Raw genomic sequence first — 21,098 nt, forward strand, 5'->3', positions numbered from 1 at the left:
AAAAAGAGCTTAAATTTGAGGAGGATCTTAATGTTCAATCTTTTATAAAAACTGATATATTGTTTCAAAGGAAAGATACTTTTCCAGCGGTTTATCTAGCTTAAAATCTGGGGCAAATTCCATCTCTAGTCTCTTATCTTTTATGTGATTGCTATTTCAATATAGTTTCCTGAAACCATTTTGGAATGCCAGAACTAGCTTTTCTTTGTTCCTCCGTCACATCAGCCCAATATAAACTTTACTCCAAGCCATGCCTGTAGTCCAGACCAAGTCAGATTGTGAACAGTCAGCACTGGTAAGAATACTGGGTGACTAGATAAGATTCTGGATTTGATAGCAGATTGGGGCATGTAAACCTTTCATGAAGTACTAATGTCTCCTATACTGGCAGTCCCTGAATTACACATATCTGACTTACAAATAACCCACAATTAAGAAAGGGGGGGGGGGGGGTGAGACAACAGAAAGTGAGAAAAATCTACTCTCAGGAATGAAAATAAATTCCTGAAAGAGTTATCATAGGGAAAAGGAGCCTCCACTAAAGTTTTATCACCAATCCTTGTTTCCACAAGAAGCCAAATTCTTCAAAATCTAATTCTCATAGAGACAGAAAGTGAGATTAAATCTTCTGAACAGGGGCACAAAAAGCAAAACAAACACCACAGGAGTGTTAACCCTTCCCCATGCTATCCAAAGCTAAAAATGTGTGTGTGTGTGTGTGTTTGGCAAGAGTTACACTTTAAAAATGTACCTGTTTTGACGTACGAACAAATTCAACTTAAGAAGAAACATATAAACTATGAGAACATGCTTCCTGAATTAGTAGATCACAGTAAAGGACACTTTCTTGGCAAAAGTAAGTCTGTGGCTCATTAGTCTCATTGATAGTGCTTACTAGGCTAGAGCAAATTTTTCGTTATTTCGTTAAATTCGTTAAAAATTCGTTTCGTAAGCAATTTTGAATTAATATTGAACCATCTGCTCACTGCCCTTACAAATATTACGAATTTGAATAATAAAAGTACCTTTTTTCGTTTGTTTCTGATGTCTTCAGATGAAGCTGTAGCCCCTCTGAGAGGAGAAGCCATGTTGGCATGCCTCTCAGCCAATCAGAGCGGAAGAGGGAGGGAGGGAGAGGCATGGACATCGATCTGCTAGCATTTTAAAAAAAATGTTGCTTCAAAAATCCCCAAAAATCAGTGGATGGGTCAAACATTATGAAACTTGATAGGCAAAGAGTACTTACTTTTTGCTTCCATTCTGGCAAATTTCATCATAATAGCTTTCATAATGCAGGAGAACGAAGCCTCTGAATATTGACCATTAATGAAGCAATTCGCCATAACGAGAGAAAAAACTCCATTTCCCAGAAGCCTTAGCAAGCCAATCAAAGTGGAAGGAAGAAGGACAGGGAGGCGTGGCTATCGATCTGCTAACATTTTAAAAAAACGTTGCTTCAGAAATCCCCAAAAATCAGTGGATGGGTCAAACATTATGAAACTTGATAGGCAAAGAGTACTTAATTTTTGCTTCCATTCTGGCAAATTTCATCATAATAGCTTTCATAATGCAGGAGAACGAAGCCTCTGAATATTGACCATTAATGAAGCAATTCGCCATAACGAGAGAAAAAACTCCATTTCCCAGAAGCCTTAGCAAGCCAATCAAAGTGGAAGGAAGAAGGACAGGGAGGCGTGGCTATCGATCTGCTAACATTTTAAAAAAAATGTTGCTTCAGAAATCCCCAAAAAATCAGTGGATGGGTCAAACATTATGAAACTTGATAGGCTAAGAGTACTTAATTTTTGCTTCCATTCTGGCAAATTTCATCATAATAGCTTTCAAAATGCAGGAGAAGGAAGCCTCTGAATATTGACCATTTATAAAAGCATTGGGCTGAAGCCAACGTTTCTCCAATAGTACTATGCCCACTTGCAAACTACAATTCCCAGGTGTTCCAGGCCCTCTCTCCTCTTAACATTCCCCACCCCCTTTTGTCCTCACTTAGAATCATAGCGTCATTGAACAGTAGAGTTGGAAGAAACCTCGTGGGCCATCCAGCCCAACCCCTTCTGCCAGGCAGGAAGACACCATCCAATCCCTCCCAACAGATGGCCATCCAGCCTCTGCTTAAAAGCCTCCAAAGAAGAAACCTCCACCACAGCCCGGGGAGAGAGTTCCACAGCTGAACAGCTCACAGTGAGGAAGTTCTTCCTAATGTTCAGGTGAAATCTCGTTTCCTGTAGTTTAAAGCCATTGTTCAGTGTCCTAGTCTGCAGGGCAGCAGAAAACAAGCTTGCTCCCTCCTCTCTATGACTTCCCCTCACATATTATACATCAAGTCTCCTCTCAGCCTTCTTTTCTGCAGGCTAAACATGCCCAGTTCTTCAAGCCACTCCTCATAGGGCTTGTTCTCCAGACCCTAGATCATTTTAGTTGCCCTCCTCTGACCATCTTGACCAAACTTTCATACAGTATGTGAATTCTTGGAAGGTATGAGAAGTTTAGAGAGAAGGAGGGAGGAAGAGGTTTGAATTTTGGACTCCAATTGTGGCATGATTCCCCACTCTGCCACCCACTTGGGCAAGTCACACACTCTCAGCCCAGAAAAGCCAATGGAACAGGAAATAGCACTTTCAAACCAGGAACTAATTTCCTTATTCAGAGGCTGATGGCCATCTGTCAGGAAGGATTTGATGGTGTACTATGATTTCTGTTCCTGGGTGATAAATGTCATTTCCTAATTGGTTCTGTCATAGAAACATGGCAAAATCTATGACACTGCCTGAACTTTGTGCAAGCGACATGGATGTCACATATTATGGTTTGGTCCACCAATTTAACAAAGTTTCAGCCACAAAAACAAAGTTTCTGAAGTAGAACAATGACTTTCACAGTAAAGACAACCCAATGAAACAGGAAATAAGACTTTCAAACCAGGAACAGATTTCTGCAATTATTAAAAAATGGTTTATTATAAAAGCTATGAAAATTCGCCAAAAATCAGAGGATAAGGGAAACGTTCCAATTTTTGGTGGCCTATCAGTGTTAAATGTGTTCTACCACTGTACCAAGTTTGAAGAAGATCACTCAAAAAATGAGGGCGGGAGAGTCCTGTAAAATCTCCCCTCGTGCTGTTTTTTTTTGGCCACTGCGCATGCGCGTCCGCCATTAACGAATTAATTTAGAAAATAACGAATTTTCATTAATTTTGAATTTTTTGGGGGGCAAAATTCGGAAATGACATCAGAAACGAAACGCTGGCGCCCCCTACTTTTGAAACGAGTTTAGAATCAATTTTTTCATGGATCGCTCAAGCCTAGTGCTTACATATAGCAAGATGTGCATATTCTTGAATAATTAACATGAATGTGCCATCAGAGCTGCTCTAAGGGTGAATCTCTGGGTGAATCAGATTATTCATTCTGGAGTCAGGAACAAAAGGTTCATTGGAGGTTCCATGTAGTTGGCATGAGTTTTAAGAAAATCCCAGGAGATCCAGCTACAGTGCTCTAGTGCATTGTGACATTTCTATCTGGCATCTCAATGGGCATGGGTTAGCAGGCAACATACTTACATATTTTGTGTATTTTTAAACCCCCTTCCCATTCAAAATATGTGATAATAACCTTTTCCAACTGGAGACTGGAAAAACATGATAACTGTGGCACAGAGTAAAAAAATTGATAATGTTTTAAGAGAGGATGGAAAAGCTGTCCTTGAAGTTCTTCTGGGATATCAGTGAGGAGTTATGACACCTGTTTCAACAGTTGCCGAGTAAAATGAGTTGAAAAACTTTTATTGCAATGTCTCAATGCTGAATACAATTTTTTGAAATATGCACAGTTTTGAGAAACATTTTCTTCCCATTCAAGTTGGAAATCGACTCATGTAGTTGGAATAATTTATTATTGTATCTTCTATTTTCTAAAATTTGTTCCTTAATGTACAATTTTTATTTGGCCAGAAGAACCAAATAATTTAATCCAACACAATATGGGCAAAAATAAAAGGATAATTGCATCATGATCTGTGTGTCTATTTTGGCAATGTGAATTGGAGCCAATTCCTATGAAAAATATATTTAAAAACATGCATTAAATCAATCAGTTAATCCTACTTTTTTGCCCTGCTCTCTGATCTGTTAAGGTCATTTTGGTGTTAATGTCATCCTGTCCTTTGGGATATTAGCTACCCCTTCCAATTTGGTGTCGTCTGCAAATTTGATCAGCATGCCTTCTAGTCTGTCATCCAGATTATTGATAAAGGTATTGAATAGTACTGGGCCCTGGACAGAACACTGTGATACCCTTTGTTGTGTTTTTGTTCTTCTTGCTCAGTTCTCTCTATCTACCACATCACATGGGGCTAAATTCGGTGGCATGTGCCAATTTAGCCTTGATCACCTACTGAGCCGGCCAGTTATTATTTATTTATTATTTATTTATTTATTTTATATACTGCTCTTCTCTCCCAGGGGGACCCAGACCCAATTCCCATCACATGATGCTGCACCGGCTCTATGGGTGAAGGAAAGCAGAGTCGGCATATGCCACCAGCAGGGCAACACAGGAGGGCTCCCATGTTGCCATTGCAATGCATGGAGGAAGCCACATGCATCATGTGTGCTCATGCTAATCCTCATCTGCAGCCAGGCAATATGGGGTGTGGGGCATCAGATTACCCACACCCCTCAACAAAACAGAGCGACCTCGGCAGCCATCTGACAAGGTCGTATAATAGCCTCCTTACTGTTCCTGAAAACTTCCTTTCACTCTGTGGCATGGAACCCCCCCCCCCCCCCAGTCCAAAGCACCATTGTGTCATTCCTAAGCGCCACAGAGTAAAGAGAAGCCTCCAGGAATAGTGGCACTAGCCAGACCTGTCCATGCCAGGAGTGCATCAGCATGGCTGAGCACATGACTACCCCTCCACACCAATGAGGCAGGGTTAACCCCTCACGTGCGGCTTCCAAATGGAACATGAATATACATTTTGGCCAGTGTGGAAGGCTCCTTAGGCTGGATTTACACTGTCATATAATGCAGTTTGGAACTTTTGTTGTCGTTGTTTGGGAGCAAATGCATACAGACAGAGGCCCCTTCCATACTGCCATATAATATCCAGATTATCTGCTTTGAACTAGAATATATGGCAGTGTAGACTCATATAATCCATTTCAAAGCAGATTATGTGGATTATTTGCTTTGATAATCTGCATTATATGGTAGCGTACAAAGGGCCAGAGTAGAGGTCACAATTCCACACTCTTTCCCCAACTGGGCAGTCCCTTGGTTAGACCTGAAAAAGTAAAATGATACAGAAATGCATCTGAGTTGCTGCAGAGCTTGGAGTGCATGTGAACCAGAAGCAAAAAAGTATGGGTATATGTTTTAAAATACATCAATTTAACTAATACCAAAACAGAGAAACATATCAAAGAAGATTTATGGGTGGTATACATCAAGACCAGTGATCCAATACAACAAATACAATAAATTTTGGGTAGATTGATTTAATGACTGAGCATTTGATTTGACCTGGGTTACACTAACATCTAACTTTTCTACTCACGTGTTCATTCTTGACAGTCAGCAGCGTTTGTGTACAGGAGCTTATGTAATAATGACGTTGCTCATGCAGTGATTTACCAGGGCACACCTTTTTATTACAATATCAGTATACAATAAAGTCATTTACACTCCCTAAGAATATGCTGTTAAATAGTGGCTTTCTGGAAAGCAACAAGAGCAGTCTTGATAATTAAACTGAAATAGTACAAGCAAAAGAAGATTCTTTGCTGATTTTAGCAAACAAAACTAACAAGGTAAGTGTTGTTTGATCATAATTATTTGTATGAACTTTTGAACAAATAGACAAACAAAATGCAAGTCAAAGTTTTATGGAAATGCTGTCGCCATCATCATCATCTTTTCTTCTCCCAAAATTGGGACTTAAGGTGACTTTCAGGACATTTTAAACTTTGTATCAAACAAAAATGCTATTGTGGATTTTTAAAAATGAAATAAATTCTAATTAAGTCAAAACATTCACTGATAGACTTTACCTAGTAAAATAACTGTAACACTGACTTCTAAAATAGATTAGGATAGAATGGGGTCCAATGAGGCCACTTAGCGTCCTACATCTATCAGCTACTAGACAGCCCAGAGATTGAACCAGGAAGCCCTGAGATGTTTTTAGGGTCCTTATTTAGGTTACAATATGTTTTGAGTGTATATGTGTGGAGGGGGGCGAAGAAGTTGAAATAAAGATTTGTGTTAAGTTTGTCTACGTGCAGATACTTGTAGGGAAGAAGAAATTCCTTTTACCATATGTTATCACTGAGCTCAAAAAGGTTTTTAAAAAACCCCATACATTATAATTGAGGTTGATAAAAGGTAAAAACAGACAATATCTATTTGTTTCCAGACACTCAGGAAACCCCTCTGCATCATTTTCTTCTGATATTCAGTATGCCAGGGAATTATTCCATATAGTTACTCAGATTTTTCCCTGTATAATTTTTCTGTAATGAGAGTATTAATTATGAAATAATACATTTTATTTCTTACCTGTCTCTCTTCAAGGCTCGGGACAGAGTACAACATAGTTGATATACACAGATAAAATACATAAACAAAAATATAAAGCCATTAAAACATATATTAAAAGACACAGACAGGTTGACTGGTTAGGCCTAAAGAGAGAGGTCTTTAGTTTTGTTTTACATTCTAGCAACTCATTTAGCTGTTGAATCTCTTCTGGGAGGTCATTCTGCAGTCTAGAGGTGGCCAATGAAAAGATCCTCTAGGTGACAATTGCCAGTCGGGTTCTGGCTGCTTGAAGTAAATGTCCCCAGAAGACCAAATTGTATAGGAGACAGAGATCCTGCAGGTAGTCTGGGCCCAAACCATGTAGAACTGTAAAGGTAATGACCAACACTTTGTACTTTTCCCAGAAACTAATTGGTAGTCAGCGGAGTGATTTTGTTCTAGGATTGATATGCTAGTAACTGTACTCATAACCAATATGGCTGCCATATTTTGAATGAACCCGAGTTTCCGAACTTTGTACAGAGATAGCCCAATGTGCAGTGCATTGCAGAAGTCCAACCAGTGTACTTCCATCTTTAGGTCTTTAAATTCTAGAGAGGGGCACAGCCAAAGCTGACAATAAATACTCCTGAGTGTAAGAACTGTCTGGAGAGACAGATCAGGAGCGCTCCCAGGCTGTGAACACAGTCTTTTGTGGGCAGCTTAACCCCATCCAAAACTGGTTGAAACACTTCCAACCCCAGGTTATTAGCTGTAGAGCTATTCCCCATGGTGTTCTCCAACTGTATCCTTTGTTCATACTATCTTTCTATGCTCTCTCCAGTCTCTTTATTCCCCAAATTCTTCCATTCACCCTGAGAATTGCTCTTTTGTTAGAATATTCTTCTTAGATTTTGCTTTGGGAAATGTTCTACTTAGAGAAAAAAATATTTTGGGGACTAAACCATTTATGCTTACAGAAATAATAATAATAATAATAATAATAATAATAATAATAATAATAATAATAATAATAAAACTTTATTTCTAGACCTCCCTCTCACCCCAGAGGGACTGAGGATGGTTAACATACATATAAATGGCAAACATTCAATGCCACAATTTCTTCATTAATATCAAATGGTCTATACAAGGAGATGCAATTTGACAAATAGCCTGGTCCTGAGCCATTTAGGGCTTTATAGGTAATGACCAGCACTTTGTATTTTAGCTCAGAAGCAGACCAGCAGCCAGTGGAGTTGCCATAACATAGGAGTTGTCCGCTCCCTGTATGGCACTCCAGTTAATAACCTGGTTGCTGTTCGCTGAATTAGCTGTAGTTTCCGAACTATCTTCACAGGCAGCCCCACGTAGAGAGTGTTGTAGTAGTCCAAATGGGATGTGATTAAGGCGTGGACTACCATGGCCAAGTCAGGCGTCTCACGGTATGGATGCAGCTGGCGCACAAGTTTTAGCTGTGCGAAGGTGCTCCTGGCCACCGCAGACACCTGGGGTTCCAGGGTCAACAATGAGTCCAGGAGCACACCCAGACTGCGAACCTGTGTTTTCAGGGAGAGTGCAACCCCATCCAACCCATGTTGTAACCCCACACCCTGATCCGCCTTTCAGCTGACCAGGAATACCTTGTCTTGTCTGGATTTAGTTTCAGTTTGTTGGCCCTCATCCAGTCCATCACTGATGACAGGCATTGGTTCAGGATCAGGCTTTTGATGGAAAGGAGTAATAGAGTTGGGTGTTGTCTGTGTAAATTTGACACCGAACTCCCACAGGCCAGGGAGTTCAACAGGAGTTCCCCAGCTCCACCATCTGGGGCCGCCCCTCCAGGAAGCACCAGAGCCACCGTAGAACAGTGGCCCCAAGCCCCCTCCCAGAGAGACAGCCCAGAAGGATACCATGGTCAATGATATCGAAAGCCGCTGAGAGGTCCAGGAAAACCAGCAGTGACACACTCCCTCTGTCTAGTTCTCTTCATAGATCATCCACCAAGGTGACCAATGCTGTTTCAGTTCCGTAACCAGGCATGAAACCAGATTGAGATGGATCCAGATAATTGGTGTCTTCCAAGAAACTTTGGAGTTGTGAACCCACCACCTTCTCTAGAACCTTGCCCAAGAAGGGGAGATTTGATACTGGCCTATAATTATTCAGGTCAGTGGGATCCAGTGCTGGTTTCTTTAATAACGGTCTTACAACTGCCTCCTTGAATCTAATTGACATTATGCCTTGGATCAAGGAGGCATTAACCAGCACTTTCACCCACTCCACCAGTCCCCCCCCCAACCAGGCTGATTTTATAAGCCAGGATGGGAAAGGGTCTAGAGAACAAGTAGTCGGCCTCATTTCTCCCAAGATCTTGTCCGTGTTCTTGGGTCAAACTAACTGAAAGGAATCCATTAAACAGGGACAAGCAGATACCTCAGTTACATCCACAGAGGCTGCACTAATATTGGCATCTAAGAGCGGATCCGAGCGACTTTATCCTCAAAGAACCTAGGAAATTCATCACAATGAGCTGCCAATTGGTCAGGGGTCCCTGGATGGGCATGGTTTAAAAGTCCCCATACCACTCGAAACAGCTCTCTTGGGTGGTTCTTTGCAAATGCAGTGTTGGAGGCAATGTACATTTTTTCTGCCACCTTCATTGCCACGGAATAGGCAAATAAGTTCTAGAGCGTGCTCAGTCGGACTCGCTGCATGAAGTATGCCAACACTGCTTTAGTCTCCATTTCACTTGCTTCATCGCCACCAGGGGGCTGACTTAGACCTGCGCTGTGAAAGAAGACACTTAGGAGCGATTGTGTCAACTGCCCTGGCCACCTCCGTGTTATAGAGGTCTGCCAGGGTTTTGACAGAATTATCTACCAAAGTGGCAGGAAAATCCCCAAGAGCCGTCAGGAATCCATCAGTATCCATAAGCTTCCTGGGGCTGACCTTGCTAATTAGTCCTCTACCCCTGCGGAGGTTTAGAGCCCCAGTGAGTCTAAACCTGACCAGATAGTGATCGGTCCATGACAAAGGAACTGTGGACAGTTCCTCCACAGTACTGTCACCATCAACATCCCGCCCCGAACAAACAGCCATCATCAACACATATAACATAAAATCAAAACAGCACATTTTAATGTGCACATTAAGTAACACAAAAAACATATATGTTTGTTTTATCCAGGATGCATATTTGATTAATTCCCTAGATTTAAGGGGATATTTGATCCTGGGTACACATCAGGAAATAACACTGTTCCGGAGAGTCTCATGTATATATGAATATGTGTACACTGTCTGTGATGGGCATGTCCTCCCTTTCTCTCCCCCCTCATGTTATTAATGTCAATTAAAGAAAACGTGAATGAATGTCATGTAAATTTAGAATTAAAAATTATTTTAATATTACTTTGTTGTTTTTCATTCCACCCAACTAATTGAAAGAACTATCGACATTTTTTGTATTGTCCTGTTAGCAGCACCAACAATGGAGCCATCAAGCAAGTACCTGTTCAAACACAAACAAAGCTATTTTCCATCAGATTTGGTTACACCAGAATATATTGATTCACTGGAGGATTTTGAAATCAGAGACAGCGATATATTTCAGGTCACATTTCCAAAATCAGGTAGGAATTAATTTTTTTTTATTCAGAGAACATGATATTTTATATGATTTCATATGAATACTGAATGGATCAAAAGTTTAAATTGATTAAATCATGCATCATCATTTTGAGTTGAGAGGAGTATGTACAATATAAAGGGGAGGGAGAGAACAGAAAACACTTGGAGTTATGGCATTTTTGTCAAGGTGCTATTGGTGGGCTTCCTTTCATATGAACTGCTTATGACTGGAGGAAAATACCAAACAAAACAGAAATCTGGCAAACAAACATGAAGAAGCATGAAAAAATGATGGTCCATAGAAAGACATATCAGAAGAAATTACAAAAGGAAGCACAGACCCTGAATATACAATTACCTGGATGTTCAGAAATGAATTATTCCAGTCTGTTTATACTCACACAGGAACCATATGGACACAGAATATTTTGAGCTTGATTCTTCATGAAGGTCATCGAAATGGAACTGAAGACATGGACCTAGCAGACAGAGTTCCATGGCTAGAGTACAACGTACGCAAAAGAGATTATGTTAATCGTCCATCACCTCGCCTCTTTGCTACCCATCTGCCCTATAATTTAGTTCCAAAGGGATTAAAAAATGGAAGAGGAAAGGTAAGGACTTCTAGTGCACTCCTTTCATTAACTAAATTTGTTGTCATTACTGGGGAGGAAATTTTGCTGTAAAGAGTCTACAAAATGTTTCAATGTAGGTGTGAGAAGGATTTAAAAAGTTAGATAGAAAGGTCTTCTGAGAATAAGCATCGCTAGCAAAGGAAGGCATGCTGTTCAGTCATTGCCAGAAGCCCAATGATCAGGGGCTTCAAAAACTGAAGTATCTATAATTTTCCATAGTAAAAGTTCTTGACACACATGCTACAAAAGTTATGATGGATTGTCACTGTTTGTCTCTCTTTCATAAAGAAGGGGACATTGAAACAGATTTGCATGTTTCATGGACTTATGGAGCATGTCTCTTGTCTATTGTTGTGTTTTATATTGCTATTGTTTTTATTTGGGCTTGTAAGCTGCCCTGTGTCCCTTTTCGGGAGATAGAGGCGGGATATGAAAATAAAGTTGTTGTTGTTGTTGTTGTTGTTGTTGTTGTTGTTGTTGTTGTTGTTGTTATTCTAAGGGAGTGGGTAACAGTTGCTTTATTAGGAGAACATACTTTTCTTAAATCAGTAACAATTGTTGGAAGGTTTCCTTCAAGGTTCTTGGAATACAAAAATGAGAGCAAACAAAAAAAAAGATAAAGGGAATTACTGGATGGTGCTAGTATGTAATTAATCCCCCTCATTCTTATTACAGAAACTCTGCGTTGTTGCAAAAAGTTCACTACTTATGAAGGCCTCTGTTATTTATGTTTCCAAGATAAACCCCACAGCTGAGTATCTTCAGACAAATCTTTCACTTTGTTATCAACAGTCATGTTTCTACATGTGATTCTGTACCTCCAGCAGTTCTCCCATCTCACACTTCCCTCCCAGCTGTGCTTGGCTTCCTGCCTCTTCAAGGGCTATTCCCTGGCCCTTCAACACATGCTGCCAGCCATAATCTTTTCTTTCCCACTGACCACCAGCTTCCTTTCATTTCTGGAGCCTCCAGCTTTGTTTGCTTCCTCTATAAGGGCAACCCTAACATATGGGCAATTGGAAAATGTTCAAGAAGGGATGCTTTATTCTTAATCTATCTGTTGAAATAATGTTTTCTCACACTGATATACCTGATAGAGTTGTGTAATTCAGAATAAATGCGTACCATTTTCAGTGCTGATTTTTGGTCAGCCCCTGTTCCTTTTTTCGGGAACTTCTCGAAATCAGGAGGGGGAAAATACTGTTTCTCATTCTGTCAGCCAGAAGTACTGTTTTCATTCCGGGAAGATCCAGCTCATTGGTGGCAATGGGGCAACTTCTGACTTTCCCTTTCTGTCATTTTTGGGGCCATTGGGACATAAATGGCCACACTTGGAGGACACATTTATGACTGTAAGCTCCCAAGTTTCAAAATGTTTGGGTCATGCATTGATTTTTAGGAAATTCCTAAAGGTGAATTTGGGCAGCAGTACACACTAGGCCTTGCAATTAATGAAAAAAGGTCTCTTAACTAAATTAGAGGGGGAATTGTTTCTAAAGTGTTTCCAAAATATCCCAAGGGGTCTGTATCATAACTATAATGATATAATGAAAGTTTTGTTAAGTAATGGCACAAGTGGGGATACTTCTGGGGTTCCTTTCTCCCTCATTTTTAGAGCTACTGGGATGAAACTTGCTACAATTATAGAACACATTTACTACTGCCCCCCCCCATTTTCAAAACATTTCACACATCCACTAATGAACAACATTTTTTTTAAAAAAAACTACAAGAGTTATCTCCTTGAATTTATATTTTCAATGATACAACATAACCAGGACATTGTTCCCCCAAATTTGAGAAAGACTCAAGGGAGTCAAGCTATCCCCACCCTTCCCTAGACCCTCCACCCACAAAGATAAAAAATATTTAACAAACACCCCCCAAAATGCCCTTTCACATCCCCTCCCAAGTGCATTGCCACTCTGACCTCCCTAGTGAAATACTTTTAAAAACAAGGACTGAAAGATAATACGCTAAGAAAATTTAATAAACTTGCCAAAGAAAAAGTTTGTAATTGAGTCAAAAAGTGACCCTAAGCAGCGATGGCACTGAGATAGATCACGGAGCTAGCTAGCACACAGTCTCTCTCTCTCTCTCTCTCTCTCTCTCTCTCTCTCTCTCTCTCTCTCTCAGAAGCCAGAATGCCACAGGAAAATGGAGGAGCTTGCCCTGGTATATATAGACCATCTTGGCAAAAGACACATGATCTGCTTTCTTGCTCAGATTTCCTCACCACCTTGTCAATGCCTGTGAGGCTTCAGTTACTGGTGTCATAATAATAATAATAATAATAATAATAATAATAATAATAATAATCATCATCATCATCATCATCATCATCATCATCATCATCATAATCATCATCATCATCTTTATTTATACCCTGCCACCATCGCCCTGTGGGGACTCAGGGCAGCTTACATGGAGCAGAGGCCCAAACAACATAAGGACAAAATGAACAGCAACATAATACAATTCACAATATAAAAAAGATAAAACAGTAATACAATATGGAACAAGAGTATTATAAAAATTAAAGCCAATCAATTAATACAACAATACAAGGATAAAAAATTGCATTTTAAACACATAAATGGTAAGGCCATAATAAATACAGGATAGATTATTAAAAACCATCTGGGGCTGATTAGTTAATGATTGTCTCACTGAGGGCCTGCCGAATCATCCAAGTCTTCAGTTGTTTCCTGAAGGAAGATAGAGAGGGAGCTAACCTAATCTCCCTGGGGAGGGAGTTCCAGAGTCGGGGGGCCATGACCGAGAAGGCCCTCTCTCTCGTCCCCACCAAACGCAGTTGTGAGGAGGGTGGAAGCAAGAGGAGGGCCTCCCCGGAAGATCTCAGTGTGACATGACAATCATAACATAGACCTATATCAGTGGTTCTCAACCTTTGGGCTTTCAGATGTTTTGGACTTCAACTCCCAAAAATCCCATCCAGCTTATCAGCCGTTAGGAACTGTGGGAGCTGAAGTCCAAAACACCTGGAGGCCCAAAGGTTGGGAACCACTGACCTATATGATACAGAGTGGGTGGATGGGATGATGCTGGAAACAAATTCAGCAATATGGGGAAGCAGGATGTTACATACGCTCCACACGTGCATTCAGTTATCTCCAGTTGGGCATGCTAACTAATGAATTCCTTAAAGAGGAGTAAAATTAGTCTGAAACCTGATGACGCTATCAAAAGAACTCAATTAGTGAGTCTAATTACTAGATAAATTGTTTGGGAGATTGAAACCTTTTTTCCAAACTAGATTTTTAATATAATTTTAATATCATTGCTTCTGCAGATTATTTATGTGGCCAGAAATCCAAAGGATGTCTTGGTCTCCTACTATCATTATTCCAGAGTTTCTGTCCTCCTTGAAGAAGTGGAAGACTTTGAAATGATTATGGACCATTTTCTGGCTGGTAAAGGTACATTTTGATAGATTTAAAAGAGAAAGGAATAATTGCATAATGCCGAACAGATAACAAGTAGTGGGCAATTTGTTGGGCAGAGGAAAAATTTAAGTTATATTTATTTCCTTGGAAGGAGAAAAAAGGGCAGCTATGGGTATAATACATAATTTCTAAACAACTAATCATAACTTCATGGCATCCAGCCCTAGAGATGTAACAAGGAGACCATTCCCAGACCTTCTGGTTCAGTATGTCCAAGAGAGCTGATTCATGCAGGCTTGTCATAGGTACATTTGAATATGGTGGCCACAGGAAAGTTTGGGATATTCCTCATTATATTTCTGGTTCATTATTTATCAGCTAACCAGGTTCACGTATCTTCTGTATTATGTTAAAATGAAAGACATTGAACAACTGTATATCTGAACATTAGCAAATAGTTACATCCCCCATAACATCATCATAATTCATAGATGATTTTTGGAGTGGAAGGTGCTTGAGATAATGGTGATGGCCTAGTTTTAGGTCCTCTTGGAAGTAGATCCATCTAGTCCACCAAATTTATATAAGGGATTTATTTTGAACAAAATTGTTCTACTTTAGTTGAGACAAAAAAAATTAGGCTTACATTTCTAGTCTAGCTTCAACCTAACTTAGTTTGGGAACAGAACAATTCTTCGTTGGCCTAATGAATAACTTTTGTTTAGAAAGGGATTGTTCCTTTCATCGGGGTATTTTAATCTAATGATTTTATCTTATATTGCTGCTATAGTCCCCCCCCCCCCCCCCCGCACATTTGAAGTTGACGGATTTGCATTGGTGGTTGTTTGATATTATTACTGTTGTATAAACCTTTGTTTTAACTTCTGTTTTATCATCTTCTTGTGTTTTAAACTGTGTATATTGTTTAATGTATTTACGCTGTTACTTTTGTAATGTTGTGAGCCGCCCCGAGTCCCCACGGGGAGATGGTGGCGGGGTATAAATAAAGCTTTATTATTATTATTACTGTTGCTCCGGCTCTTGGTGGGTTTACATACCATTGACCACAGAAACCAACTGGATGTCACTGCATGTTGGCAATTCAGATACATTTTATGATTGTTTGGTTGCTTACTTGTGTTACTAGTTATGGAAAATAGCACTGAGATTACTAAGCTGAAGCTACACATATGACATGGCATTATTCATTACAGTAGAGTCTCGCTTAGCCAACCTTCACTTATCCAACATTCTGGATTATCCAACACAGTTTGCCTTTTAGTAGTCAGTGTTTTTGTAGCCAATGTTTTTAATACTTTGCGATATTTTGGTGCTAAATTCGTAAATACAGTAATTACTACATAATGTTACTATGTATTGAAATGCTTTTTTCTGTCAATTTGTTGTAAAACATGATGTTTTGGTACTTAATTTGTAAAATCATAATGCAATTTGACGTTTAATAGGCTTTTTCTTAATCCCTCCTTATTATCCAACATTTTCGCTTATCCAACATTATGCCGGCCCATTTATGTTGGATAAGTGAGACTCTACTGTATAAAAAGCAATGATGATTACTAAAGTGGAAAGCAGTAGAGACAGAAACATACTTCATTATGCATGCATAAACTCAGTTAAAGAAGTCATGGTCCTGAATTGGTCAGATTTTAGCACAGATGTCAGTAAGAGGGGGTCTTGGAGGTTAGGGTCTAGGCACTTTTGGGATCTCAAAGGGATTTTACTCCTTCTTAAGAGCAGGCAGAGACATGGTTTGGTGATTGCATCCTGAGATTTGAGTGGCGCCCCAAATGACCACAGTGACAAGAAGCTTATACTAAGTGCAAAATGTGTCAGCAAGGTTATTATATTAAGTAACTAGCCACACTGTCATATTGCCCCAAAATTTCTATAAAGATGAAATAAAGTATTAAAATGTTTTGACAAAATAACATTACATAAACCAATCTTCAGTGCTGTTACAGAAGTGGAGAGAAAGGGCAACATGCTGGTCCTATCTGCTCATTCTAAGTACAGAACGATAGTATGGTTCCCTGACATGAAATTCAGTAATAGGCCTAAATAATTGTGCATAGCAATACCATACGCCATTTTGTGTTTCATTGGGTTGGTTCAACAGCTTATTCAACATGACATTCTGTGTGTATCATTCCCAGTCTGCAGGTGGAAAGGACCAGGCCCTGCACAGAATTTAAACATTCAGTCCAGATCTGAGTCCAAAACTGCAACCAGGGCCTTAGCCAGAAGGGGGGAGAGATTAAAAGTACAACCCCTCCCCCCCGAAATGTGTCAGATAAAAATAATGGTTTACTCATAAATTGGTTAACCAGTTAGAATTCATGAGTAAATCAAGATTTTTTTTCAACCCGAAACATTTTGGGGGAGGGGGTTGAACCCTTAGCCCACCCCACCCACCTCTGGCTACTGCCTTGACTACAACTTTGCAGCACACAGTGCAGCAATCTATGATGTCAAAATCTGTTTTGAAGTATTCTGACATTTATTCTATCTCTTACAAGTTATAGGTGATTTATGGCTGGACCATGTAGAGGGCTGGTTTGCTCAGAGGGACCACTTGAATATTCTCTTTCTTATGTATGAAGAAATGAAGAAGGTAAGGCATAACCTTTCCACTTGGTATTAAAAAGCCATGCAGACCTGCTCAAATTTGTCAGAGAATCTAGAGCCAAGCGACAGGACAGGATGTTCAAGATGAGTGAGAGCTTGTATGGATACAAAATACCAACAAATGAAATCCTAATATCATGGATGTCTGCCTTTCCTCACCAGTTCCCTCCTTGTCATTACACCAGTTCCCTCCACCTGTTCTCTGGACCCTTGCCTATCCTGGTTCATTAAATCAGCCGGGGGGAGGAGAACTGGCAAAGTAGGTGAAGGTGCTGGTAAACGCCTCTCTGACCCAGGGCATAATGCCAACTAGTTTCAGGGAGACAGTAGTAAGACCCTTATTAAAGAAACTTAATCAATCTTGGCCTTAATTGCATTTGTTCTGATGGCTTGCTCCTGGGCTGCAAGGATCAGGACTTTTTTCTCCTTCTTCAGTGTCCCATTCGTGAGCCATAGCCAGGTCTTCTCCTTATCAGCTTTGCCTTCAATTTTGTCAAGAAACTTTCCATGCAATGTTTTGTTGTGCCAGCTGTCAGCTCTAGTTTGTAGTGCATTTTTCTTGTACTGGTTTTTTGTCTGCTGTGCTTTGAGGAGTTTCTGATTTTTGACTTCAATCAAAGCAGGTTCTTCACTTTGCTTTACATTTTCTGCCAGGGCATGTTTTTCTTCTCTGACTGCTTGTTTTACTTATAAGAGTCCTCTGCCAGCTGATTTTCTAGGCAGATATAGCCGGTCAACATCACTGCAAGGGTGCAGGGAATAATGAATGGTCATGAGTTTTCTTGTTTTTCTGTCCAAATTGTCCAGTTCCACCTGTCCAAATTGTCCAGTTCCACCTGTCCAGTTTATGATGCCAGCAGTATATTTTATGACAGGTATGGCCCAGGTGTTTATGGCCTTGATGGTGTTGCCTCCATTGAGCTTGCTTTTGAGAATTTTTCTGACCCTTTGTGTGTAATCCTTTCTGACCAGTTTTCACATGTTCATGCTTGATGTTGTCCAGCTGTAATATGCCCAGATATTTATAGGCCTCTGGCTGGTGATACTTGATTGTTTGGCCATTAGGCATATTTATGCCCTCACTTTCGATGATGATGATGATGATGATGATGATGATGATGATGATTACAAACCTTTCTTTTGAGATTAATTGACAATTTGCATATATTTCATGGTTGAACACATGTAGCAGGCCTTTCCTATGTCAGCAGAGTCTCTTGGAACAATTACCTTATGTTCACCTAACATATTACAGTGAATGGCAGAGACTACAGTTGAAAATAAAAAGCATATTCTGAAGGTTAAATGTGATCTTTGCAATTACCAAGTATCTGAAAAGACAATCATTAAAACAACAATGTAATAAAACACAAGCCACTGAAACAATGCAACAGTAACATCAAAGTAGCCACAACAGAAGGCATTCTGACTTGCTTCCTTAACATTAGACTAGAATATAAAATTAGACTAGCATAAAATGTTAAGGTTCTTTAAGAGGCTACAGCATGAGTTCTTATCAAACTCTTTTACTTTCCAATATAACCTATAATGTGAGTAGGCTGTGTGGTGATTTCCAGTTATGCATGGTGTCATTTCTAAACCTTGTCCCATTTTAGGATATGAGAGGCTGTGTAATGAAAATATGCAACTTCCTAGGAAAGAGACTGACTGAAGAGGAGATAGATGATGTTGTGGATAAGGCTTCATTTGGCAAAATGAGTATGGATCCTAGAAGCAATTATACCGCCACACATGATAACCTCCTAGATTTAAGCAAAGGACGTTTTATGCGCAAAGGTAAATCAGTGGTCAATGAATGCAGTGTAGTGGACCCTGTCTGAATATTCCATAATCTTGGCTGACTTACTATTTTCACATGTTTTGGATACACAGAAAAAATATTTGCAATTTTCCAGGTTTGGATGAACATTCTTTATTGTGTTGGATTATTTGTAAGAATTTAAATCAGAGGTGAACACTTCCACTATGGACCTCATCACAAAGGACTATGGATTTGCTATACATCTTGGTAAATACATGGTCCCATAGAGAGGCATAGGGAACCTGTCTCCCCATGTCCCACATCACCCAGCTTCCCCCCATTGTTCCAAAGGCAACACAGAAAGCCCCTCATGTTGCTGAATGGGCGGCATCTGCTGCTTGCTCTCCCCTTTTGGCATGAAGCCTGGTCAGAAGTTCCTGTGCGTCGTGTAGTGGGATTTGTGTTGAAAGTGTAGAGCAAGTGGTGAACGACAGGCAAATCAGCTGGTTTGATGAAGTTGTAAGTCTAGAAATCAATTTTTTGCCAAAATTTTTCCAAGGGATACTAAGAGTGCAAAAATACTAAGATAAACCAAAAGTAAGAAGGGCTGGAAGGCTGCTTCTGGTTTTTTTTTTTTTTGGGGGGGGGGGGAGGGGGAGCATTGTAGGAGAGCTCTAAAATTTGCTCTAATTGAATTGAACTGTCATTCTAGTATGCTTCCAAAGGGACAATCATTCTCCTCCCTGAAAGGTTAGGCTGGGGAACATGAACATGCCACTAATGTTATTTTTATTGTGTACCTTCAAGTTGTTTCTGATTTAAAAAATAATAATGTCAGAAGTGACTTGAGAACATACTGCAAGTTGTTTCTGGTGAGAGAGAATTGGTCGTCTACAGAGACGTTGCCTAGGCGATGCTTGGATGTGTTACCATCCTGCTGGGAGGCTTCTCTCATGTCCCCACAAGCTAGAGCTGACAGACGGGAGCTCACCCCATCTTGTGGATTTGAACTGGCAACCTTCAGGTCAGCAACTCAACCTTTAGGTCAGTAGTCCTGTGGCACAAGGGTTTAGCGCATTATGCCACTGTGGCTCTTATTGTTTCTGACTAAGACAAACTTAGCGTGGGGTTTTCTGAGTTTGAGAATGTATGGCTTACGCAAGGTCACCCAGTGTTTCCATTGCCAAGCAGGGAATTAAGCACTGGTTTCCAAAGTGGTAGACCAAGCCCCAAGCTCCAGCTTCTACAATGCATAGGAAGATATAATATCTGGTTGAGTCAAATGAACCACACTAGAATCAAGACCAAAAAATGAATTTTGGGTTCTGTGTTTTTTGTACCAACATTTCCCTCTTTCAAGCACTCCTGCTACAGTCCTCAGCAGCTCTGTGATATTTCTAGCTGATCTCACAAGCAACGTGGGACAACAGGTAGTGGTTCGGTAGAGTCATACCAAATAGCATCAGTTCTCCACAGTAAGAATTTAGCAACTACCCTGTCTCCCTTTTGAGTAATGAATGCTAACCATCATTTTCAACTTTCTTTTTCTCTGAACTCTACATCAGGAACTATTGGAGACTGGAAAAACACAATGACGGTCGCACAGAGTGAAAAATTTGACAGTGTTTTTAAGGAACGCATGGAAAAGCTTCCCTTCAAGTTCTGCTGGGATATCAAGGATGAATTATGAATAAGGATCAACAAACCTGACTCTTTTGCCTTGTAAAGATTTGTCTCAATTTGTCAAGTCAGTTTGCAAATTTTGTTGGATAAAATGGGCATGAATTTAACAGGTTTCTCATAATACCCAGATTCTGAATACCCTTCCCAGAATATACATATTTTTTGAAGAGAACAGGATAGATTATTACTTGTAGGAAGGTGTGGGAAAATTATAAATTCTCTGTTTCGTGTCATATATTTCTTCCTGCACAAAATTTTGTATTTTCCTTTGGTCTGAGATAACATTCAGATCATTGCAAAGTTCAGAGAATTGCAAAGGATAAAAAGATACCTGTATTATGGATTGTATAATGTTAATAAAAATGTGACTTGGATCAGATCCTATAAAAATATGAACTGAAGGAATTTCTTTCCAAAATTCAATCAGCTGTTCTCTGGCTTCATTTTGTGATGTTAGGCCAAATCTTCACACAAGTTAGTTATGCCATTTCCTAATTTTGCATTCTAAGGACATGTTACTCTTTTCTTTTTCTTGCCAAAGCAGAGAGAACAAATCATTTAATTCCCAAAGCCCAGACTGGTTTCAAATGTCATGTTGTCCAAATATTTACAGTATTCAACTCTTGAGTGGAGCTGCATTTGTTTAGCCACTGTTTGTGAAAGCTGGAAAAATAAGGACTTGGGCTTTTTCCAGGAGCAAATACACAATTTTTAGACTTCTAAAACCAATTTCTCTTGCAAAATGAATTTTTAGACTCAAGTTCCATTAGTAACTTACACCAGTCTTATAGCTACC

The 21,098-nt window shown here is 39.8% G+C and overlaps 1 protein-coding gene across 3 annotated transcripts; it reads left to right on the forward strand.

The window, feature by feature from the left end:
- Positions 1-5,665: 5,665 nt before the first annotated feature.
- On the forward strand, positions 5,666-20,694 carry LOC100564432 (amine sulfotransferase). Of its 3 annotated transcripts, none has more exons than XM_062979712.1 (7): positions 5,666-5,827; positions 10,019-10,171; positions 10,575-10,783; positions 14,118-14,238; positions 16,749-16,843; positions 18,474-18,654; positions 20,185-20,694. In XM_062979712.1, exons 2-7 carry the CDS (start codon positions 10,030-10,032, stop codon positions 20,307-20,309), a joined length of 873 nt encoding a protein of 290 aa, XP_062835782.1. In that variant the 5' UTR covers positions 5,666-5,827; positions 10,019-10,029; the 3' UTR covers positions 20,310-20,694. The 3 variants fall into 3 exon arrangements, with proteins under 3 accessions (XP_062835782.1, XP_003215618.1, XP_016853182.1); XM_003215570.4 differs by having other exon boundaries at positions 5,667-5,827; positions 14,118-14,244; XM_016997693.2 differs by having other exon boundaries at positions 5,667-5,827; positions 10,022-10,171; positions 14,118-14,244.
- Positions 20,695-21,098: the final 404 nt, after the last annotated feature.

The sequence above is a fragment of the Anolis carolinensis genome, chromosome 1 (assembly GCF_035594765.1).
Source record: "Anolis carolinensis isolate JA03-04 chromosome 1, rAnoCar3.1.pri, whole genome shotgun sequence".
NCBI classification, from domain to species: domain Eukaryota; kingdom Metazoa; phylum Chordata; class Lepidosauria; order Squamata; family Dactyloidae; genus Anolis; species Anolis carolinensis.